The sequence below is a fragment of the Grammomys surdaster genome, unplaced genomic scaffold, assembly GCF_004785775.1.
Source record: "Grammomys surdaster isolate TR1022 unplaced genomic scaffold, NIH_TR_1.0 264, whole genome shotgun sequence".
Taxonomy (NCBI): domain Eukaryota; kingdom Metazoa; phylum Chordata; class Mammalia; order Rodentia; family Muridae; genus Grammomys; species Grammomys surdaster.
This window is the reverse complement of record NW_021604705.1, coordinates 6,779,538-6,803,612: the sequence shown is the minus strand read 5'-3', so window position 1 is coordinate 6,803,612 and position 24,075 is coordinate 6,779,538. Positions and strand designations below refer to the sequence as shown.

Genomic DNA, 24,075 nt, shown 5'->3' with positions numbered 1-24,075 from the left:
CTGCTGAAGACTCTGTGCACTTATGACACAAGCCTCAGATGATTAAAGCTGGATCTGACCTAAAAACCTCTTTCTTGCAGTTGAGCTTCTATGGTTCCAGAAAATGAAATAAAGCTGCCAAGAAAGGGAAAGCAATTAAACAGTGCTACTCAGCTGCAGCACCTAGGAACCACAACTACCAGCATGGCAATAATGATGTAATAAGAAATCTTCACATGCTGACAGAAATGAAGAGATGTCAAACAGGATTTAAGGTCTGCTCAACAGGAGGAAACTCCTGTGTGGTAATGGAAACTTAGCTTCCTGTGGCTATAGAGACTTAGAAAATAATGTAGTGCCATCTCTTTGTAGACCTGACTACATTCTAAAACTCATCCTTACCCACAGATAAGTGTGGCTTCCACCTCTCATCAAATAAAGCTTCTCTTTACAGCAAATGGAGTTCATCACAAAAAACCCACAACTGGACATATATCAGAAATCAACAGATTATGGAAGAGGCCATTCTTAACAGATGCATTTAAATGAAAACTCCTGAAAATTCTGTGGATTTTGGAACATCAGGGAAGAAGAGGAGAAAAGCTTGTAAAAGCCAGAGTATCAAGACACAACTTTGAGATGGTCTTAAGTTAGTTTTAGGTCAATTCTAGTGAAACAGTCTCCCTGAAGTAACAGTTTTGAAAACAAGAAGAGGACAATAACAGTATCGATGAACATGTTAATGAGGAAGGAAGGACATTTTGCAGGTCCAAACACTAGACCTATAGGCAACTATTGACTGCTGAGAAAAGGAATGTAAGCATCTCCCAGAGATGAGCTCCCTTATTGGTAGTTCAATGTAGAGTGGTCATCCTTGAAAAAACACCACACAAAAAACAAAAATGGACTCAGTAGCACCTGCATTAGCAGATTTGCACCCAACTCTTCACTCCAAAGCTCCAACTTTCTCCAGGAAGGCCTTTTCCCACCAGGGAAAACACCCATGCTCCAATCCCCCTCCTACCTACTAGAACTCTAGCAAGCCCAGAAGTCATGAACTCCACTTCATCCTAACATAGTCCATCTTTTGATCTACACCTCCAACCCAAGACATGCAGGACAATAAGCTCCATCTTCTACTTCATTCTTCCATCTGTAATCAAGGACCTGCACCCCACACCCCAGCTCATATCTCTAACTGCATTTTAGGAGACCTGCTGCTATCCAGGACAACGAGTCTCAGTGGCTGACTACTGCTGAGATCTACCAGGCCAGCCAACACCAGAGGCAACTAGCTAGCTAAAGACAATGCAAGAACCTAATCAAAAGAAGCCAGTGCAATATGACACCATCAGAACTATTTCTCCATTGGGTTCCTGCCTGGTTGCAGAAGGTGGCCTCTTCAGGTTCCATGTCGCCAATGCTATGAGTCACAGCAAAGGTCACCCCCCACTGATTTTTGGTGCCTCCTTTATCCCATGTGTCTGCCTCATCCTGGAGATGCCCCCCCACCTCCTCACCTCATCAGTTGCAGATTCCATTCATTCTCATGGCCATCTAGCTATCCCTCCTGAACCCCTCTCCTATTTCCTTCCCTTTCTCCTCTCCCACCCAATTCCTTCCCTCCATCTGCCTCTTATCATTATTTTATTTCCCCTTCTACGTGAGATTAGCCACGAAATACAAAATATCCATGCTATATTCTACAGACCCAAAGAAGCTAAACAAGACAGAAGCATAAAAGAGGGTGCTTGAATCAGGTGTGGGGAGACAGGAGAGAGGGCCGGAGCACCAGGACAACAAATGGAAATCAGCAGTTGCCTGGGGTGAGGACATGGGGGAAATCTCTAGGAAGTCACAGAGACCTGGGATAGGGGAAGCTCTCAAGAGTCAATGCAAGTGACCTTAGCTGAAATGCAGACCAGTGGGTATATGGAACCTGAAGAGGCCACTTCCTTTAGCCAAGCAGGACCTATAATGGAAAGATAAGGACACCAACTCACCTTCAAAACATTTGAACCAAACTTTGTCCTGTCTAAAAGATATGCAGAGACAAAGAAGGAGCAGAGACTGAAGGAATGACTAACCAATAACCTGCCCAACTTGAGACCTATCCCACAGGCAAGCACCAGTCCCTGAATCTACTAATGATACTCTGATATGCTTGCAGACAGAAGCCTAGAATCACTGTCCTCTGAGAGACTCTATCCAGCAGCTGACTGAAATAGTTGCAGAGACACACAGCCAAACGTTGGACAGAGGTCACAGAGTATTATGGAAGAGTTTGGAGAAAGGCTGAAAGACCTGAAGGAGATAGGAACTACACAGGAATACCAAGAGACTCGACTAACTTGGACCCCTGGGAGCTCTCAGAGATTGAGCCATCATCATCATTGTCCTCCTCCTCCTCCTCCTCCTCATCATCATCATCATCATCATCATCAACAACAACATCATCATTGTATTAAATCTAAAACTTGAAAAAAAATGTAATAGTTTCTCCAAAATATGTATAGCCAAGAAAAGACATCATCTCAAGTGCTATAATTGCAAGCTGGTTGATCCTAAGCCTATTTTTAACTTATGCTATAGCTATGGTTTGCTTTAAGAAGTAGTTTGCAAATAGCATCAGAATAGTTTGAAAAAAGTGGATCATCCTTTCTGATGCTTCTCTTCATTTTAACAAAGTAAAATTTTTCTATCAGAATTACTGTTTATAAACTAGATATGATACTCAGTGTCTGGGGGTAAGGAAATGAATCAGCAGGTGAAGGCACAGGCCTGCACACTCGTGTCTTACCCCTGCATCCCACACATCCCTGTTCTTACTGTATGTCAAGATTGTGGTTGAAACCTTAGTATGTATCTCTGTTTCAATCATCCTGGAATACTTTTACTTTCAAAGTTAGAATTTTCAGAGAAACATTGTAAATTCTTCTTGGTTTGGCTACTCTCAGGGTGAACAGGGATTCAAGGGGAGAGCTTGCTCTGAGGGAGAAGGCAAGTATTAGGCGGTCTTCCCATTTCTTAGCCAGGTTCCAGTCTTCATTGCAGCTCTCCTTGGGAGCATGGCTGAGTTCACTGCTTCCTGACAGTTGGTTAGTGATATTCCTGATGTACAAGTAAACACTCCTATATGACCAGGAAAAGTTGACATTATGTCATAATGCTTCCACAAATGTACAAACAAGCACAGGCACAGGATGTTTTGTACAAGAAGTGCATGTCAGAAGCATAAGTTGTCAGGATTTTTGTCAAACTGAGTTGAATGTTAAGTGGTCTTTGATTTCTGTATGTTCTTCTTTTTAAATGAGTGAATTCATCCTTAGAAACTTGAGAACCAGCTCTATTTCAGACTTGGAAACGTTAGTAGCATGGATTTTATGTGGAGGCAGCTGATCTTACTCTAAGTAGGATAAACAAAATCATTTGCTGAGATTATTTGGTAGTTTTATCCCAGTACCCATTTAAAATATCTAAACACATACACCTTAATCCCCAAGTAACTGATAATTTTACAAGCTACCTATTATATTGGTTGCCTTTACCCATTAATATGAAAATATGGCTTTTTAAAACTATTATCATTACATAATTCAGTTAAAAACGGGTCAAAAGTCTTGACCAGTCTTGCATTCTCCAAATGAGAATAAGAATACAAATGCCAAGAAACATTTGAACTAATGTTCATCATCATTAGTTACTGGGGAAATAAAATCGAAGCCACAATTTCAGACTAGTTTACACCCAGCAGGATGGCTATGTCTTTTTCATTTAAGGAGAATAAGCACTGGGGAGCAGGTAGACGTATGGTAATGATTGCACATTGCTGCTAGGAATGTGAAAGTCTTAAGTGCTAAGGGAGAGTCTCAAAAGTTAAATGTAGAACTAGTATAATGTTTATCACTTTTGCTCCCAAGTACATATCCAAAGGATAAAAGCAAGGACTTCAATGAACACATAAACATTTAGATGCATACCAGCATGATGCCTAATCTCCATTAAGAGATGGAGAAATAAACAAATTGGAGAGTGTATGGTACAATGGATTTCAAGAGTACAAAGAAACACACTATTGATAATTGCTAAACCGTGCATGGATGTAGGAAATAGTATTCAAAGTGAAAGTAGCTAGACACACAAGGTCACGTCTCATATGAGCCCATTTACATGTATACTCTGAGAAGCTGAAACATCATAGACATAAAACACTGGTGGCTGACAGAAGGGAAGGGGAGACAGGAATCGAATGTCACCTCTGAGGAGGTGCAGGATTTGTTTTGATATGATGAAATGTTTTAGAACTTTATAGAGGAGCTTGTGACTGCCCAGTATTATAAATATACTAAAAAAACCCAATTCTTTACTTTTAAATGGTTAATTTGATATGAATTGCACATTATAAAAACCTGTTCTTGAGTTAAAGAGGAAATCAGTATTTGAAGATGAATATCAATATAAAACAGCATGAACATTAAAATTCATGTAATTAAACCTTGAAAAGCTATGTGTTTAAGGCATATGCTATCTTCTATATGGAGTCCATTTAGAAAACATATAAAGAAATATAAATTATTTTCACAACAATCATTATGTCTATTACTTGTTAAGGAAGAGACTGTGATCTAGAAGGGTCAAAGGTATGTGGAGCAGACCAGGTTCCCTGTCTTGGCCTTTGGGTAGTTGTATGGCTGTTCCCTTCACAGTACTTTATAACTTTATGAGTGGATCCCTTTCATCACTGCGTATTGTTTTATAGTTTAGTGGATATTAATTCAAAAGTTCACTTTTAATGTAAGATTTTTTTTTAGCAAGAAAATACTTTATGATTGTTACATTCACCTAACAAGGATCTTTATTCTTCCATTTATTAACTAGCCAGAAGTTTACAAAACAATCCTCAATAATGCCTACCTGCCATACTTCTGCATTTTATTAGTCTGTAACTACATATTTAGGATACCATAAACTATGTCTTCAGTCACTGATCTTCATATTTCTCTATCAGAAAACTAAAAACATCCTTTGAAATATGTATATTATCTATCTAGGCTCTGGACTTGATTCCTAGCAGTGAAATTAAAAATAAAGTGACTCCACCTATAAATCTATCTTTGTGTGTAAAATAATCATCTCTGTCAGCACTTAAAATGTGCTTATTTGTATAATAAAATATAAAATGCTACATCTAGGTTGAATTGACTCTTAACTATTCAAGTGCTAAAGATAGTAAATGTTTCTCCTAAGAGCGATTATGCTTAATATGTTTTAGGAAAATTCATCTAGCTTTAGCCATAATATTACACTGCATATTTTACACAATCAATGGCAAATGAGTACAAAACCCACAATTATTCTTCTTTTTTAAAATAAGTTTTACAAATATAGCCCCCAGCAGGTTCTACTTCAGTTCTACTTAGAGCTCCCACTGTCTCGTCTACATGTAATTAAACAAAGCTACTCAAAATTTAGTTTGTTTTATAGTCCAGCATTTTTCATTGAAGAATATATCATAGTATAAATGTGAATTTACTGGAATGAAAAGGCTTTGTACTATGAGCTTAAAACAAGCTAGCACTGTCTCCCAGTTTAATCACATAACTACAGGATCTTACTGGATAGAGGAGTCCACCCAAGCTCATTTTTTGCTCCTTAGATATATGTATTCAGGATATGGTTACTTTCAGGAAATGGAGTTTTAAATCTTTGGAAACCACATAAAGTACCATGAGATAATGTTTGCACACAGAAAAACAAGAATTACTCTCTATAATCTCCTTTGAAGACGTGGAATAGAATAGTATATCAAGGAACAAGAGAGAAATGATTAATTTCCTTTAAATAATTCAATTACCCTGGGATCCCAGCACCCAAGAGGGGCTGAGGTGTTAAGAGGTCCAGGAGTGTGAGATCAGCGTAGCCGAGAGAGTGAGGTCTAGAGTAACCAGATGGGCTGACTATACGCTGGAAATGGGAGTCAAACAGTTCCCTCTTTAATTTGCAGACAGTTGTTCTTTTCTCATTTCTAACCAATTTAATATTTACAGGGCACTGCACACCTAGAGATATTGAATATGATTTACTGGTATATAATGTTACTTTCTTTGAGATTAAAATGATCTTATGTGCCACCTGACTATATTCATTTATTGGAAAATGGGCTAAATCATCTGTGTGGGAAATCTGAAGAAAATATAAAACTAACAAAATTCTAAATATTAAAATGATAACTTGTATGAGGCTATAAATGCAAATCTGAAAATTGGAAAGCATTTCCTACTTTTTCCAGAGAGCATTCTTCTATAGTCAGGGGTGTTAGCTGCAGCATAGTGTACCGGTTATTTAGTGAGCTTAAGAACAAATCATTTCTCCACAGAGAGCAGCTGCAACAAATCCAATGTTTTCCCAAGCTATGTACTCACTGTCAGTTTCAACTGAATACAATTAGCTCCATTTTGTAGACAATAAACTAATTCTTTATGGATGTTTCTTCTGAACATGAAGTATTAGATCTGTGAGGCTTCTGTATAACATCTTCCAAGCATCAGATCATTAGCAATATGAAGATCTATGTAGTCACTGAACATCAAAAGCTTTGAGGACGGTGATGAGAATTTTAAAAGTGACCCTGAATTACATGGGACTGAGAAAGACATTCTGTGTTGAAATTGTTATAATAGCTAACCTCAAAGCCACATGGATTTCCATCATTTGCTGTTTCCATCTTAATTATTCCTTATCCTAGAACATAACCTTGAAACACATTAAAATAAATCTGAGATGGGTTTTTGTTTGCTTGTATGTTTGTCAATTCATTTTTTTGGTATGGTAATGTATATGGACACATGCATGTCACAATAGGCATGTGGTGGCCAAATGGCAATGAGTGGGGACTGACCTTTTTCTTTATTATATGTATCTGCACCTTATTCCATGAGCCATCTCACTAGCTCCAAGAGATGTTTGTTATCTCTATATGTTTGCAATTGATGAAATACTTCTTCTTCGTAAATTTGAAATATATCTCTAAAACCTGTAAAACTTAAATCCTACTGTAAAGTCCTTGCTGATAGAACACATTTCCTATGTTCTTTGATTATTTGGTTCTTTATAAGAGTACAATTTGCAACTGATTAGGGATCTAATTAAGCTACTGTCAAGAAGCATTCTATAGTTTTCTCTAAAAGATAAAAATTGACACATCATATTTTCCTGTTATTTTAAGTTCTTAAACTTGTTTTCTAATCCCAGTTCTACACAGAAGTAGAAATGAGCATGTCCAAAGTTTTTCAATAGATAATCCATGAACTATAACCCTATTGTGCATTTCTCTGAGTATTCATAGACAAATGATTGCTTCCATAAATGAAAAACTGGTTTATGGATTTCTGGGTTAGATTCAAAGATGGCTTTTCCTTCAGTATTCTGAGATTTACTTTAAGTCAACTCTTAAATATTTATTATAATAAATTGCATTATTATTGAGAAAACAAGAAAGCTGAAGTTTATATTGATATAGTCATTTGACTTAGTTGATTTTGTCATGACTTGAAACTTTGCTAATTATTAATGACCATTATTTTACTGCTATATACTGAAAAACACGAATATATAATATATTGTCGCCTATTTTAATTTTAACATAGTTAGATTTTACAACATAAGATTTATTCTGGCTAATATGTGGACAACATAAGAAATAATGAAAGATCAGACCTAGAAAAGATGATGATTCTAGTGTCTACACTTGTATCTTTAAAACGTGAGTAAATTTTTTATATATCACTATAAAATATGATTTCAGCAAAATCAGTTTTAATAGAGCGATTTTCACTTTGCATTTTCTTAAAAGGTACCAGAAAGTAAATCCGATTAAAAATTCTTCAAGTGCCACTTAGCCATTACTTCTTAATCTTTACATTTTGAAAGAATGTAAAAACAAAATTTTGATAAAAACAGATTTTCTCAATTTTTGGCTATGGAAATTACTCTTAGCATAGACTAATGGGTTATAAGATTTTAAAAAATACCTATAAAACAGTAATCAGTGAAGCAAAACGTATTTTTGTAACATTCAGTTCATGAATTAATATGCTTTTCTAAAGGATCCTGGCTTATTTTCTAAAAAAAAAAATCATTTTAATGAAGATTTTCCTGTTAAGATCTTACATCCAATAGAGGGCTAATATCCAATGTATAAAAGAACTCAAGAAGTTAGACTCCAGACAACCAAATAACCCTATTAAAAAATGGGGTACAGAGCTAAATTAAACAAAGAATTCTCAATTGAGGAAATTCAAATGGTCAAGAAGCACCTAAAGAAATGTTAAACATCCTTAGTCATAAAGGAAATGTAAATCAAAACAAACTGAGATAAACCTCACACCAGTCAAAATGGCTAAGATCAAAAACTCAGGTGAGAGCAGATGCTGGCCAGGATGTGGAGAAAGAGGAACACTCCTCCATTGTTGGTGGGTTGCGAGCTGGTACAACCACTCTGGCAAACAGTTTGGCAGTTCCTCAGAAAATTGGACACAGCATTACCTGAGGACGCAGCTATAGGACCAAACAGTTTTAACACTTTGGTGATCTATGGCCATGGAGAGAAATTCAACAATAGTCTTATTTGTTTGGTTGGGGTTTTTTTTGGGGGGGAGCAAAATGTATTATGCATTATTGAGGAATGTTTAATTGTTTCTTTTCCTGAAACATATCATCTTTTTAATGAACAAATCATTAAAGATTTGTTATTCTTCAAGACAAATGAATCTCTGAATGAACTCAGATATTTCTAGCCAGAGGGAAATTCTTAGGATTTACATTGCTTTCTTGCACTGGCTAATGTCACCTTCTCTCTTGACATTCTGACTTAACATTCTTTACTGTAGTTATAGATTACCTGGGTTAGCGATGCAAATCGGTCTCATTTAGAAGAGAAAGGACACAGGGAACATGGTTTGCTTCCTCTGAACTACAAAATATTCCTAGATCAGATGCTATAGATACCCCACAAATAAACTTTAAAAATTAAGATTGCAATAAACTCTGAACAAGTCCAATGTTAAACACCCAGGAGATAGAAAAATGAAACAGGATAAAACAGAATGGAATAATATAACACTATGTTATACAAATTTAATAAGTAGGTGAATATTATCTATTTATTTCATGCTTAACTTTTCCTTTTTGTTTTAGTAGTAGCTAAAAATTTGTGAAACCCTCCAATCTGGAAAGAATGGAAATAGTTTCATAACAAAGCAGTGCATTAAACATTTTCAATCAGGCATTTTGCTATGCAATTATATAATGCTGTGAATCCAATTACCAAAATCCTTCCTCATAAATAAAATCTGAGCTTATATTTTACTAGATATCATTTCATATATGTTATGTATATTCTACTAGATAATGAGAATATTATTTCATATTATTATGTATATTCTACTATATGATTATAGTAATATTTTATAAATAAGATTTACAAATTTAGGGGTGGAAGTAAGACTTAAGATCAAAGTGTATATAAGCAAATTAATGGAACTGTTTGGGAAGTACTAGAAGGTGTGGCTTTGTTGGAATGGGTGTGACCTTGTTAGAGGAAGTATGTCACTAGCTGTGATATTTCACCTGACATGTCTGGGCCAGTGTCTCTTTCTCTCTGCCCGTTACACTTGGCTAAGGATATAAAACTCTTTGGTACTACTACAGTTCCATGCATATCTGCTTCTTGCTATAACAGTCATGGACAAACCCCCTAAAACTGTAAGCATTCCTCTAATTAAATATTTTCTTTTGTAAAGGTGGTCTTTGCTATGATGTCTTTTCACACCAATAGAACAGTAACAAAGACAGGGAGGGAATATGGACAAGGGAAACTAAAAGTACAACTATTTTTGAGGGGTCATATGGAAACCTATATACAGTAGAAGCTTCTTAAAATAAAATCTAAATGGAGGCACCAAATGTAGGGAGAGACAAGGCTGTGATTCGACAACCTTTGTCACTAACCTAAACTTCCAGTATACAAAATGGGTTTCATTTAATTGGATTGTTAGCCAAAGGAGCTCTCATTGAAACCCCCAAACTATTCAGGCTATTGCCAAGGCTGACTCCTAAACCTATAGATCAATGTCTTATTCAGTCATGAGAGAAACTTCCTCCTGCAATAGATAGGAACTAATACAGAGACACAAAACTAAACAATGTGTAGATAGTGAGAGACATTGGGAAACCCAGTTCTAAATGAAATACCTCAATCAAATGTCTCTTCTCAGGGCACAGGGAACTAACTCTGTAGAAGAGAGGCTGGAATTATTATAAAATCCAGAGGGGATGGAAGAGACCAAGCAAATGGTGCTTTTCAGACAGAACAGGATTAATGCACATATGAACTTGCAAAGATTGTGGCAACAGACACAGGGACTGCAGAAGTCTAAACTAGATGGGGTCACAATGCTGAGAGTGGAAGTGGACATGAGCTCAAACAAACAGATTTATTAATAGAATCAAATTGAAGACCCAGTAATAGACCCACACACCTACAGATACTTGACTTTTGACATAGAAGCCAAAAACATACACTGGAAAAAAGAAAGCATCTTCAACAAATGGTGCTGGTCTAACTGTATGTCTGAATGTAGATGAATCCAAATAGTCCATATTTGCAAATAATCACCTTGCACAAAGCTCAAGTCCAAATGGATCAAAGACGATAGCATAAACCTTGATGCACTAAATCTAACAGAGAAGAAAGTGGAAAATAACCTTGAACATACTGGCAGAGGAAGCAAATTCCTGAATAGAACACCAACAGCTCAGGCACTAAGAGCAACAATTAATAATAAATGCTTCCTCATGAAACTGAAAAGCTTCTGTAAAGCAAAGGACAACATCAATGGGACAAAATGGCAGCCTACAGAATGAGGAAAATATCTTCTCTACATCTGACAGAGGGCTGATATACAAAATATACAAAGAACTCAAGAAATTAAACACCAACAAGCCAAAAAACCTAATTAAAAATGGGATACAGAGATTAACAGAGAATTATCAGCAGATGGATCTCTAATGGCTGAGAATCATTTAAAGAAATGTTCAACATTCTCAGTCATCAGGGAAATGTAAATCAAAATGACTCTGAGATTCCATTTACACCTGCTAGAATGGCTAAGACCAAAAACCTCAATTGACAGCACATGCTGGCAAGGATGTGGGGTAATGGGAACACTTTTCCAATGGAGGGAGTGCAAACTTATATAAACCACTCTGGAAATCAATCTGCTGGTTTCTCAAAAAAAAAAATGGGTATAGTTCTATCTCAAGACCCAGCTATACCATTCCTGGGCATATACCTGGAAGATGTTCCACCTTACCAGAAGGACACTTGCACAACTGCGTCCATAGCAGCTTTTGTATTAGTAGAAACTTAAAACAACCCAGATGTCTCTCAACAGAAGAATGGATACTGAAAATGTGGTTAGTTTACACAATGGAATACCATTCAGCCACTAAAAATAAAGACATCGTGAATTTTACAGGCAAATAGATGGAACTAGATAATCATCATGAGTGAGATAACCCAGTCCCAAAGGGCATACATGGTATGTGCTCACTGGTAAGTGGATACTAGCCATAAAGTACAGGATACTCATGATACACCCACAGACTCAAATAAGCTAAGAAACAAGGCGTGCTCAAGGGAGGATGCTTAAATCTCACTCAGAAGGGAACATAAAATAGTTACCAGGGGTGGATGAAGGAAGCGAGCTGAGTGGGAGAAGTAATGGGAGAGGAATGGGGTTATCAGGTATAGGGAGAGCTGGGGAGGGAGGGCCAGATGACCGAATCTAAATTGTTGGAGGGGGACATTTCTAGGTTGTGACAGAGAGATGTGATGAGAGGCTCCGGGGAGTCTATGAGAGTTCCTTTAGCTGAGACTCTTAGCAGTGGGGGTGAGGTAAGAAGCCTAAAATGACTACTTCCTGTACCCAGTTAGAACTCCCAGTGGAGGGATAAAGCCAAGCAACTCATGTACAAAACCTTTGACCCAAAATTTGTTATGCCTACAAGAAGCATAAGGAGAAAGTTAGAAAAGAGTTTAAAGTAAGGGCCAACCGATGACTGGCCCAATTTGAGACTCATTCCATGGGAGAGAGCCAACCCCTGACACCAGCATTACTGTCTTCTGAGAGGCTTCATGTATCCAGCACCTGATAGAAACAGATGCAGAGAACCACAGGCAAATAGGTGGAGCTCGGGGAGACTTGTGGAAAGAGTGGTGGAAGGAATGAGAGAGCTGGAGTAGTCAAGGGTACCATAAGAAAACCTACCAAGTAACCTAACCTTGGCCCGTGGGGGTTCACATTGACTGAACCACCAACCAAAGAGTATGCACAGGCTGGAACTAGGCCTCTTACACATATGTAGCAGATATGCAGCTTGTCCTTTATGTGGGTCTCCTAACTACTGGAGTGGGGGGTGTCTCTGAATGTGCTGTGGGCCTTTGTATCCCTTTCCCATAGCTGTCTCCTCTGGCCTCAGTGGGAGAGGATGTGCTGAGTTCTGTTCTGACTTGATGTACCAGGTGAGTGTGTACCCATGGTGGACTTCCCTTTCCCTGAGGGGGCGGGGAGAAAATGGTAGGAGTGGGTATAATGGTGGAACTGGGAGGAAAGAAGAGAGGGGGGCTTTAACTGGGCTGTAAAGTAAATAAATAAACAAATAATTCAGAAAAAGAAAGAAGAAAATACAGAAAATAATAATAAGCTACCATAAGTCTGGAAAACTTAGATGTAAAATTTTAATCAATATGATTATAAACATAGCTATATAAGAACAGACTATATTATGTTATATAGACTATGGCCACTTTTTAACATAGAGATCAGTAGAAATAGCAGCTTGAATTTAGAAGCCTCAGAGTTTAAAAAAAAAAACTACTGCAACTAGGGAAATCTTTAATTTGAAAAAAATTTTTTTTCAAAACTGAACTCATACTTAAGCCATATATAATTGATTGATTAATTACAGTATACCTGCTGTTATGATTAATTAACATTTTTCATCCACATCTACAGAATCTCTACATGCCTCACATGTCTATTTCTTCCCTTGAAGCAAAAGTATGTCCCATAAAATAACCTCTACTGTTAAAACAAAATTTAGTTATACTTTTACAAACCCTAACAGTGAGGCTCATTTGAGGTTAGTTTAAGAAAATTGCCACAAATAAAATAAGCATGGGTGAACTGGACCGAATGCATTGTACTTCCATCTGTCCTCATCTCGGTCAACGGGTTTATGTTAAGCTTTTACAGTAAATATCCTGGCTAGGAGAAGATACTGTCCACATGCATTTGACCAACACTCCAATAATGAGACTTGGAACACCTGATCTAAATGCATTATCATCCTTCATCCACAGCCTTGTTTGTTTATATTCAATGTTTATCTCATCACGTGCGTAAAAGGAATGCTAGTAAAATACACTGCCAGCAGTCTACAATTCAGACATTTTGATATTAAAGCAGAACTTTAGTCTCAAACTTCACAAAACAACAAGCTTTGTCCTCAGTTTGTCTTAACATACAGCTTTTAAGTGAATACGGTCTTTCCTTCTGCCACCATTCCCTGGTACCCACCCATCACATTCATCATCACACCGTCCTCCCTCAATTTTAGTATCTAACTACATGCTAGTTTCGTTACCTTCTAAATCTGCAAACACATGATTAACATCAACTCATCCACTGTCTTCTAACTGAATAGAATCCCTCTTACCGTGAAGCCCTCGGAATACTGAAAAGGAGCCCTGGAACTTTCGTCTGCTGTTGGACTCAGAGGCTTGGGGTCAGACATTGAACGCTGCATCATCTTGGCTGTCTTAGGGCTTGCCGGGGGAACTTTAGCCATATCTGGATGGAGTACTTTCTGTGGACTTATGTCATCAGGGAGGGGTTTTTCATAAGGTACAAAGGCTGGTTCTAAGGCGTTGCCTGGGGAAAGTGGTGAGATGGGTGAGTAAAGGACTTTTGGAGATTTGGGCGGGGAAGGAGCCAGTTGGACAGTGGGGTCTGCTCGAAGGTGAGTAGAAGAGTAACCAATCTCTAAAGGTGTTGGGCGTTTCTTGTCTTTGGGTGGAGATGTGGCACCCAGATATGGAGGGCTCTGTGTGTCTGAATCTGTTTCTGTTTGGCATCCTAAACTGCCCCCTTTGTAAGTCTTTTCAGGCGCTGAAATGTGTTTAATTATTTCTACCTTGGCATCCACCTGTGCTCGTATGGAAGGTGTTCTTATGGTTCCCACTGGCTCAGTTTGCACAGATATCTCTGCGACTGTCTGAACTGCTACACTGGAGACTTTGGAAAGGGGTTTGGTCTTGTCACCCTCTGCCGTGCTATCTCCATATTTCCCTGTTCGCGCTTTTCTCCTGGACCTAGAAGGCATATCCCATTCATCTTGATCTTCGTCATCAGTTTGGACACTGGTATCAACGCTTTTTTTAGTTCTTCTTCTCCTACTTGCATAACTCCGATCAGCAGTTTCTTCATCGTCAGTTTGCACACCACTGTCCACTATCTTTTTTAAATTCCGTGGATCATTGGCCACGCTTTCCTCCATCTCATCATACTGCCCCCGAACTTTAGCTCCAGAACTTCTCTTTTTGGGTTGTTTCTCCTCTTTTACAACAACATCTGTCAGAGGTATCTCTGAAACAGTGCTCAAGATGCCAGGTGGGGCAATGTACTGAGTCACACCATCAGACTGAACCGTGTACCATCCTTGGCTCTGTGGTATTTCAATGGCTACCACAGTAGACGCTGTTGTAGTGGCATCTTCAGTGGCCCAAAACTGACTGGCCTCTGTAGCAGCATATTGACCTTCCAAAATTGCCTGTTCAGTGGTGGTTTGTGGAGAAGCGGTCCCAGAGGGGTCATAGTTATACTGGTAGATCTGGCGAAGTTTCTGTTCCTCAAGCTGCTGGTGGAGCTGTTGTTGCAGCTGTTGGATCTGTTCAAGCTGTAACTGTTGCTGAGCTAGTGTCTCCTGTCTCATCATGAAGTGGGCCTGCCGCTCCTCTTCTTGTTGATAGAGAAGGTGCTGCTTCATAGACTGCAGCTCCTCCAGCTTCTTTTGAACCATGATCTTCTCTTGTTCTCGGAACCTCTGAATCTCCTGACGTTCCCACTCCAGTTCTTCAGCAAAGCGTTGTTGCTTAATTTTCTCCAGTTCCAGAAGCTCTCGCTCCAAGTCAAGTTGCTGTTGTTGTTTGTCTTCATCAGGGACAATTAAAAGAGTGCTTTCCTCTCCGACCACCTCAGAAAACACCTCAGACGCTGTGGTTAAGGTAGGAACCGAGTCCATTGTCTCAGAAGGAAGAGTTTCCATAGTAATAGTTTGCAGGCTGGCATTGATGTCAATACTGGTTACTGAGATGTCTGTTTCTGATGCACCTGTCGTTATGAAATACGATCTAGGCATTGGCTGGCTTTGATGCAGGGCTGATAAGGAAGTCATTGCATCTGTTGTATGAATGCCAGATAAATCCCTGACCGTGGTGCTGAAAATGGAGCCAGGTTGAGTGGTGATAGCAAATGTGGAGGGGATTGGAGTTGCTACTGAAGAATAGACAACACCATTAGATGACCTCAAAACACTTCCCACACCATATTGGGGTCCAGGAGGTGGAGTCATTCTTGCTGTGGAATACTGCGGGGTACTAATCCCAACTCCCGAAATGACTTGGCGTGTTTCTGGGTATGGACCTGTAGTCTTGCTTGAATAATCCATTACCTCACCTGAAATACAGGGTAGTGTTATAGTCCAGTTCTTAGAATGAATGGTGCTGTTTGGGTCTGAAAGCCCTTTTATCCTGATGAGCGCAATGAATGGGACTGCATGCAAATCCACAGGTTAACCTAATTAGATGCGGAAGAAAAGCAACGTTGAACATGCAGGCACATGCAGGCAACGACAACAGCAAGAACCATGGAGAAACAAAAACGCACATGTATTTTAAAATATATTGCCAAAACATCCAAAGAAAGCAAAAATGTAAACAAAAACTGGAGTAGGGATACTTTTCATCCTGAAACGAGATGCATAACCCCATAAAGACATTTCAAGGCAGGGTCTATGGCTACATCATACTGACCTGTAGACACTCTCCCTGAAGTTAGATCTACTGCTGCATCAGTTCCTCCAGAATAATCAAAAGCATTCTTACTTTTATAGAGAAAATGTCCAGCTTCTGCTAAATTAGTGTCTGACATGGAAGGTTTCATTCCACCAATCCCTCTGTAACCATACGGCCCTGATCTATCATATTGATAGTGGTCATCCCTATAACCAAAGCGGTCTTCAGGGAGGGTAGCTGCAGGCTGCTGTGCTGTGCAGCTCCGCCCAAAAGGCAACTTGTAGACCATGTCACAACACACAGCTCGTCTTCCTGCAGTCAAATCAACTGGTTTTTCATCATCTTCTATGATTTTAGTCACCACATTTGAAGTAGATTCATCCATTGTCACAACTGTTCTATGAGACTTTGACGTGCTGAGATCAACCACTTCCCCATCAGTAATCCCCTGAGATACAGTGCTGTCAGTCCATCCATTTGTGACACCGACAGGAGGTACAGTGACAGGCTTTGTGACAGCCAATGTCACTGCCTGAGCTGAAGGACCTAATGATAAGTTTATTGGTGCTTCATCTCGAATGGCAGGAAAGGTCTGGGTACTGGGTTTCCTGTATGGTAACTCAGTATGTTTTGATGCAGTAAGCTGGAGTGGTGATGTCACTGCATGTTCTATACCCACTTGGCTTTCTGTGCCTGTTGTGTAGATTGTAGTATCTGTGCACGTGACAACAGCCACTGTCTTAGAGTCCATGGTGATTGGAGTTACTAAGGAGGAAGCTGCACTGAGGTTTATGACAGAAGGTTGGACGGCACTAATTTGTCGCCTGTAACCTTCATTCACTGCAGTCTGCCTTTTCACATCCATTGCAGAAGCAGAAAGATCCATACATTTTTCAGTCACTTTAGCTTCTGTTTTTGGTATTGTTCGCAAATCAATGGCATCACCAATAAGCGGTAACTTTCCATTTTCCTTATACTGATGCCTGTCTAGAGCAAGAGGCTCTGGAGGAATTGGTATGGAAACACTTCTGGGAGCAGCACTTGGGACTGCACTTCTTATTGCAGAAACCTCAGGTTTTAAAGCTTCTGCTGGAAGAAACTGTGTAAGAGAAGTCGGTACTGTTTGAAACAGAGATGGCGTTACAACAGGGGCAGCAGGAAATGTCCCCAAAGCTCCAGATGCATATAGGGTTGGCTGTGAAGCACTTGGAATTTCTGTAGCTGCCATGGGAGGAACTACAGAAAACACTGTTTCAAGGGAAACCAGATCTTTTGGAGGTGAACCCAAGGGCCAACTTGTAATGGCTTGAGCAGCAGAAGAATCTGTTGGAGTCCCAGGTTCAGAGGGCAATGTAATAACCACATAAGTCTCCATGAGAGACTTAGAATATCTTGGTGAGGATTTATTAGAGTGTGGGGAAAGTGGAGAGGTAGGGGAAGGCAGTTTGTAGTCTGCTGAAGTCACTAAATTTAAGGACATACTTGAAGTTAAAGACAGACCTGTTGGTTTGGGGCATGTATCTGCTGTTTTCTGTGTGGTCACTGGAATCTGAGGAACGGCTGCTGGCTTGGGAGCAATTGGAGGCTTACTTGCCTCTGGCCTATGTGTAAATACAAGTCCGGTTGGAATTGAAGAAGGCTTAGGAGGGACAGGAGGAGGTGCAGTAGCACATATTTTGGTTGCAGGTAACCCATTGCTCCTGCGGGCAGCTGTGCCCTCTACTGTAGTAATAGCATCAATATGGGTTGTTGCAATAGTAGTTGGAGTCACTGGAGCTGCAGCTGCCAACTTCTTTTTAGGATAAGTGGGTGGCTTAGGAGAAGTTGCAGGTGGCAATGGTGGGGGTGGGGGAGGAAGAGGTGGGGGAGGGGGAGGAGGAGGTGGTGGAGGAGGAGGGGGTGGCTGGGCTGATATGTCCAAAGAAGAACTTCGGAAAAATGGTCGAGATTTAGATGGATGGGTAGAAACAGGGAGACTGCCAGTTGGTAACCTATATGTGGGCTTTTCTTGACCAGAGATTGTTCCAGATACAGAATGTGGCAATACAGGCTGTTCCTTAATTTGAGGGGCTATTACAGATGAAGCTGTTTGGGCCACCCCAGTCTCAGGTAAGCTAATTTTTGTTAGTTCAGCCTCAGACTCTTCCCTTTTATCTTTGTAAGCATCCAAAACTTCCAGAATAATTCCATCCCCAGTTTCTTTCTTGCTTTTTATTAAATCCTTTTCAGATATAGATAAGTCAGTGGAAATGGTGTCAGATTGTGGCCTCTCAGGTTTAGTTCCTACAGATTCTGTGATAGAAGGTGCTATATCGGAGAAAGAAATCACAATCTGATCAGCATGAGGTCTACTTTCTGGTGTGATGGTCTGATCTAAAGACACACTTATATCTTCTGGATAGTCAATAATGCTGCCTGGAAAGTAAGTTGAAGACATTTCCTCAGAGTCTTTAAATTTACTTATTACGTCTGCTGGCTCTGAATAAACAGTGGTTAGGCTATCTAGGGTAGTGACAGGTGAGGAGCTATCTGTGGTACAAACTGAAGAAATAGAGGATGTGAGAGAAGGTGTGTCAGAAGGTGGGACAGATGTAGCACTTTCTGAAGGCTCAGAGTAGGTCAATATTAGTGATTCATGGGCAATTATCTCTTGAATTTCTCTTGTATAATCAGTTACATATTCATCCTCAAGTTCTTCTGTTGAAAAGTGTTGGGTTATCTTAACATCTGGGATAGAGAGAGTTGCACTGCTCGTTGAGTCTGTAAGAGATGCTCCAGAAAGGATACTTGATGTCAAAGATGCATCTTGCACCCTGTCAAAGTCCAGAGTGGACTCTGCCATATCATCTCCAATGGTAGTATGTAGGAGGCTGGATCCATCTGTTACCTGCATCTGTTGCCGCTTCATGAGTTCTTCATAAGCAGAATCAGCATCTAATAATTTCTTTTCTTCACTAGTAGAGGTTACCATGCTACCCAGATCCACGATCTCATGGCTTTCTGGAATGATAAAAGAGCTTGAAACAATGTCCTCTTGAGGTACAACAGAATGTAAGCTTTCTAATTCATAGAACTCTTTCTGGAGGTCTGTAATTTTCTGCATAGGATCATCATAAATCTGCTCCTGGAGTCTTATTTTTTGCTCTCTTCCTCTCTGCTGCATAAATCCATTTTGTTCGTCTTGTCTGGTGAGCAGGCTGCCATCTACCGATCCATTGTATGTGTCCTCTACTAAAGACTCATAAATGTAGTCCTCAATTAACATACCACCATACAATGGCTCTTTTTCAAACACTTCATCTCGCTCATTTGCAGCTGGAAAAGCTTTATATTTGTGGGGTTTGTGCATCATTTCTTCGTACATCTCCTCAGCACTTTTTAAAGCCTTCTGAACACCTTCTTTCTGCATAACAGATTGCTCATCTGTTGGTGAGTATAAAGACACAGCTGTGGGCAATTTATAAACTTTCTGAACTTCTATTATTTTCTCAGGGCTTATTTCAAATCCTTCTGGGTCTGATTCTATGCTAGGTGAGTACTCAGAACAAGAGGACCTATGGAGCTCCTCCATTTCTGCTGCCTGGCGCAATTCTTCTGTGGGAGATGCATCCTCGATGGGAGAGAGATTACTGGGTGGTGTCTTTGGTCTTTCTCTCCTTCTCTGAGCTCGAAGCTCATCTTTGTCTTTCTTCGACTTCTTACTAGAACTCTTCCTCTGTTGCTGCTCCAGTTCCCTCTGCTTCTCTTGCTCTTTTAATAATTCTTCTTCCTCTCTCAGTTCTTCTTCCTCGGAAGAATCTTCAATGGTAGGTAAGAGAGGGCCGTGTGACCTGTGCCGAGCTTTGCGCTGCTGCTTGCTTTCTCCTTTTTTGTGACTTGGGCTACTGTCACTGTCCTCATCAAGTGATGATACTGACGTAGGGGATGTGCCCGGAGTGAAGCTGGATGCATGGAGACTAGAGGATCCCTCTCCTCTAGATCTGTCTTCAGGTGAATCTGTCAGACTCTCCATTTCTAACTCTGGCTCTTCATCAAAATACAAAGTTGTCTTTTTCTGAGAAGATTCTGCCGAGTACTTATCTGCTATCGTACTGTTGAGTTCTATTGTCTTAAATCGTCGTAACCCTCCTCCTCCAGCAACAACGAGTTCTTCACTCTCCTGGCTTTTAGTTTCACGGAATTTTAGTTCAGGACTTTCATCAAAAGTTTCATCATCCTCGTCATGCCAGGAATGACGTCTCCCTGCATCATCTTCGAAGCTGGTACTACTCTTTCGAGTCAGTCGCCTGTGTTTTCCTGCTGCACTTTTTCCTTTCCCCTTTGTTTCCTCCCGCTTCTGGCTCTCAGTAACACCACCAATCTCTTTGAGTTGACTCCTGATGAACTCTTCATCCTCAGAGCCTGACGCATCCTCATCAGCACTCATTTCTATAATCTGTTTTCGAATGAAGTCCTCCTCTTCCCCCGAACCTTGACTGTCTTCCTGCTTATACTCATCACTGCTTGATGAGCCAATACTAGTTCTCCGCTTCCTACGTGCAACAGGGGAGTTTTCACTTTCACTACTGTCTTCAACCGAATCATAGGATGCTCTTCGCGGACTTAGGTCATCAACCAGCTCAGGCTTCTCTCTGTGCTCCTTCCTGTAAGGAAAACCTTGTTCGCCATCCTTTTTGGAACTAACTTTCTTTTCTTGACTCTCTTTGATCTCCTCTTCTGAAATAGTAATATCCAGTGTTTCAGATGGAGTCTGAGTTTTCTGCTGGTCCTGAGGCTGTTCAGGAGAAACCTTCTGGGGCTGTGTTTTCTTTTCTGCTTTTTCACCAACAAGTGTACTTGCCTGAGCTTCCAAAATGGATAGTACTGTACTTTCCAACTTAGCTAAGTCTGAGGGGCTGGATGGGCTGCTCTCTTGTGAGAAAGAGTCCTTTTTGAGACCTTTCAGCAAGTCTTTCTCATCACTGGGTATAAGACTTGGGATTTCCCCAAGAGAACCTGATATTCCATCAGAAGAATATCCTGTGTCACTCAGGCCTTGTGGGCTCTTGGGTTGCTGAGAACTAGAAGTGTCTGATTTGTCCTCTTCTTTTTCCTAGCAGAGTGGAAAAGACAGAGACAAACATGTTAGAGTCAAACTAGTCATGTTTACCTTCATTGTTATTTAGGAACCATTAATAATTGAAGAACAATTATGGGAAAATTCAAGTACATAATGATAGTTTTAAAAATGCTTGTTCAAGAACAAAATTGAGAACAGCTGATATTCACTAACATACCTTAATTTTCTTTTAACACAAATTTAAATTACATGTTAATTATCAATATGCCTTGTTTTTTTTCCATAAATCCTATGATGCCGGTTTACATTTTAATTCTACTTTCCTTAAAATATATTATCTGTATCAATACATTTACTTTGGGATGAAGTTTAAGTTGTTAAGAGAAAAGAAAAAGGTCAGTTTCCCTCCCCTTCTCCCTCTCTTTCCCCTTACCCCTCTCCCTCCCCTTCCCCCTCTCCCTCCCCCTCTCCCTCTCCCTCTCTCTCCCCCTCTCCCCTCTGCCCTCTCCCCCTCTCTTTCTCCTCTCCCCCTCTCCCCTCTCTCCCTTTCCTCTCCCTCTCCCTCCTGCTCCTTCTCCTGCTCCCTCTCCCTTTCTCTCCTACATGTATGTGTATGTTCTGCGAGGCCAAAGGGAAACAGTGGGTTCGGTTCATCATTCTTTCCCTAATTCCCTTGATACGTGGCCATTCATTGGACCTGGAGCTTGCTGGGTTTTTTGTTTGTTTGCTTGTTTGTTTGTTTGCTTTTGTCTTGGCTAGGCTAAATGACCACCAAGCTCATGAGATCTTCCTGTTTCTGTCATCCATATCTTCACTCTCTAGCCCAGGGTTGGTGTTACAGGTGAAGATGGCCACACATATCTTTTTCATAAGTGCTGGAGTCTAAACTTTGGTCCTCATGGATATAGAACAGGCACACCCACCCCCATCTCTGACTCTCCCTTGCCCCCTCTCTCTTTCTCTTCTTCTCTTGCATATTTGTATATATATTCTTTTTCTTTAGTTGAAAAATATTTTCCATACAATATATTCTGCTTATGGTTTTCCCTCCTCCAACTCATCTGTGCTTATGTTAACTATCACAAACTAGAGTTATCTGAAAGCAGGGGTGTCAATTAAGAAAATGTTTCTGTAAGAACGTACTGTAAGGCATTTTCCTGGTTAGTGGTTGATGAGGGAGTGTGAGCCCACATTGTCCCTGGCATCATCCCTGAGAGAATGGTCCTGGGGTATATAACAAAACAGGCTGAGCAATAAACAGTTTTTCCAGAATGGACAGCCATATGTCATCACATCCCACATAATGACTGAGCAGTTTTCAACAGCACAATATGATATCGATAATTTAATTAATGCCATCTACTCATCATTCACAGTAAACATCATGATACCAGAGAAAACTCGGTCAAAATAGGATATTTCATAATTTAATTTTGATAACCCTATTTTTGTGCTTTTGAGTGCCTATATATATATATGGTAAATCATAATGATGCAATAAAGTTTCACACAGATGAAAGTAAAGTAAATATTATTGTTTGGAACAATTACTGAACATAATAAAAGAGACACTATAGTTTTATAATATGGGCTTTGCAGTCTATCCTGACAGTTGTATAAAAGTAAGATTATGACAGGATACATAGAATGTAACAAAGAAAAGCAAACAGGAATCATGAAATGTTAACACAAAACACTGAAATTCTTTGTCTCCCCTTGTCTGTCTATGGCTTTCCTCTGTAGCCATGCTTCCTTCACTCCTCATGCTATCCTCTACCTCATCACCCCTCAGGGCCTGTCTCCTTCTCGCTTGCTTCACAGGTTCCAGTCACTATGTTTCCGTAGTGCTGGAGCTGTGATGAAGTTTCTACTCTGTAACCAAAGGCAGCAAGGATATAGAATGCTCATTCTCCCCGCTTGTGGTCTGACAGTATCTTAGGGGTGGCTGATGGCCAATCAATCAGTTGTCTCTGATGCCTCTCTCTGGCAGAGTCAAAGAAAGTCATACTCATTTAACAGGATACACTGAAAAACTTCATAATGTTAATTTCTTTCCCACTAATTAGACTTAGGTATGTATCCCTTCACAGAGAAATGTGGCCTAATTAACTACACAGTTTAGCTGTGAAACATCAGACCACTCAGTAATCAGGTCCTACACTCCACTGACTTAAGGCACCTACAATCTCATTGTTAGGACTACTATTGATCACTTTAAAAACGATTGTTCATATCAGAACTTGACGTCCATTTACCTTTCTTGTAGTTAATTGGTCCTTAACACTGCTTTACTAATAACACTTATTAACAAGGGAAAATCAGATGCAAATTACAGTCCATAAGGTGGATCTTGTTCTCTTTAATTGTTGATCTTCAAAATGGCTATTTGAAGTACTACAAACCAGGATAGGGTCAAAGGTTCATGTGAAGGCAATATAACATGGATTATTTTCTTGCCAATTTCTCATTACACCCTACTTAAAGACTGGAAATTTTTCTCAATATATTGCTTCAAAAATATATGAGTGTACTTATTTTAAAAAGTATTAATCTATGTAGATTATATTTAAATGTATAAGTGTAACAAACATACTTTTGTATAACATATGGCACGTATATGAAAAATTTATTCATTTTTTTCATTTGAAAAATCAGGAAATTGGCATTTTTATTATCTGTTTCACTTTTTACATTTAACACGATTTAGAACAACCTCCAAAATTCTAAAATAAGAATAAAATTTCAGTTAGCTTCCTTTTATGTACTAATTTTGAATCTTTGATGAAGTCAGGTAGAAAGAGTAGTGACACTGTAGGCATAGTTTTAAAACAGCAATGTTATTTTTCATTTCCCCATAAGATAACATTTTCTATTTTTTAATAAATTATCATTACATTCTTCC

The 24,075-nt window shown here is 39.5% G+C and overlaps 1 protein-coding gene across 2 annotated transcripts in view; it reads right to left on the bottom strand.

The window, feature by feature from the left end:
- Window positions 1–24,075, bottom strand: part of Pclo (piccolo presynaptic cytomatrix protein) — a 340,751-nt gene that overhangs the window by 182,315 nt on the left and 134,361 nt on the right. For both annotated transcript variants that reach the window (XM_028776071.1, XM_028776072.1), the window contains exons 6-7: window positions 16,133–21,206; window positions 13,759–15,776 (exon numbers count right to left, since the gene is read on the bottom strand). In XM_028776071.1, the coding sequence (XP_028631904.1) occupies window positions 13,759–15,776; window positions 16,133–21,206 (7,092 nt within the window). The remainder of the gene's footprint in view (window positions 1–13,758; window positions 15,777–16,132; window positions 21,207–24,075) is intronic.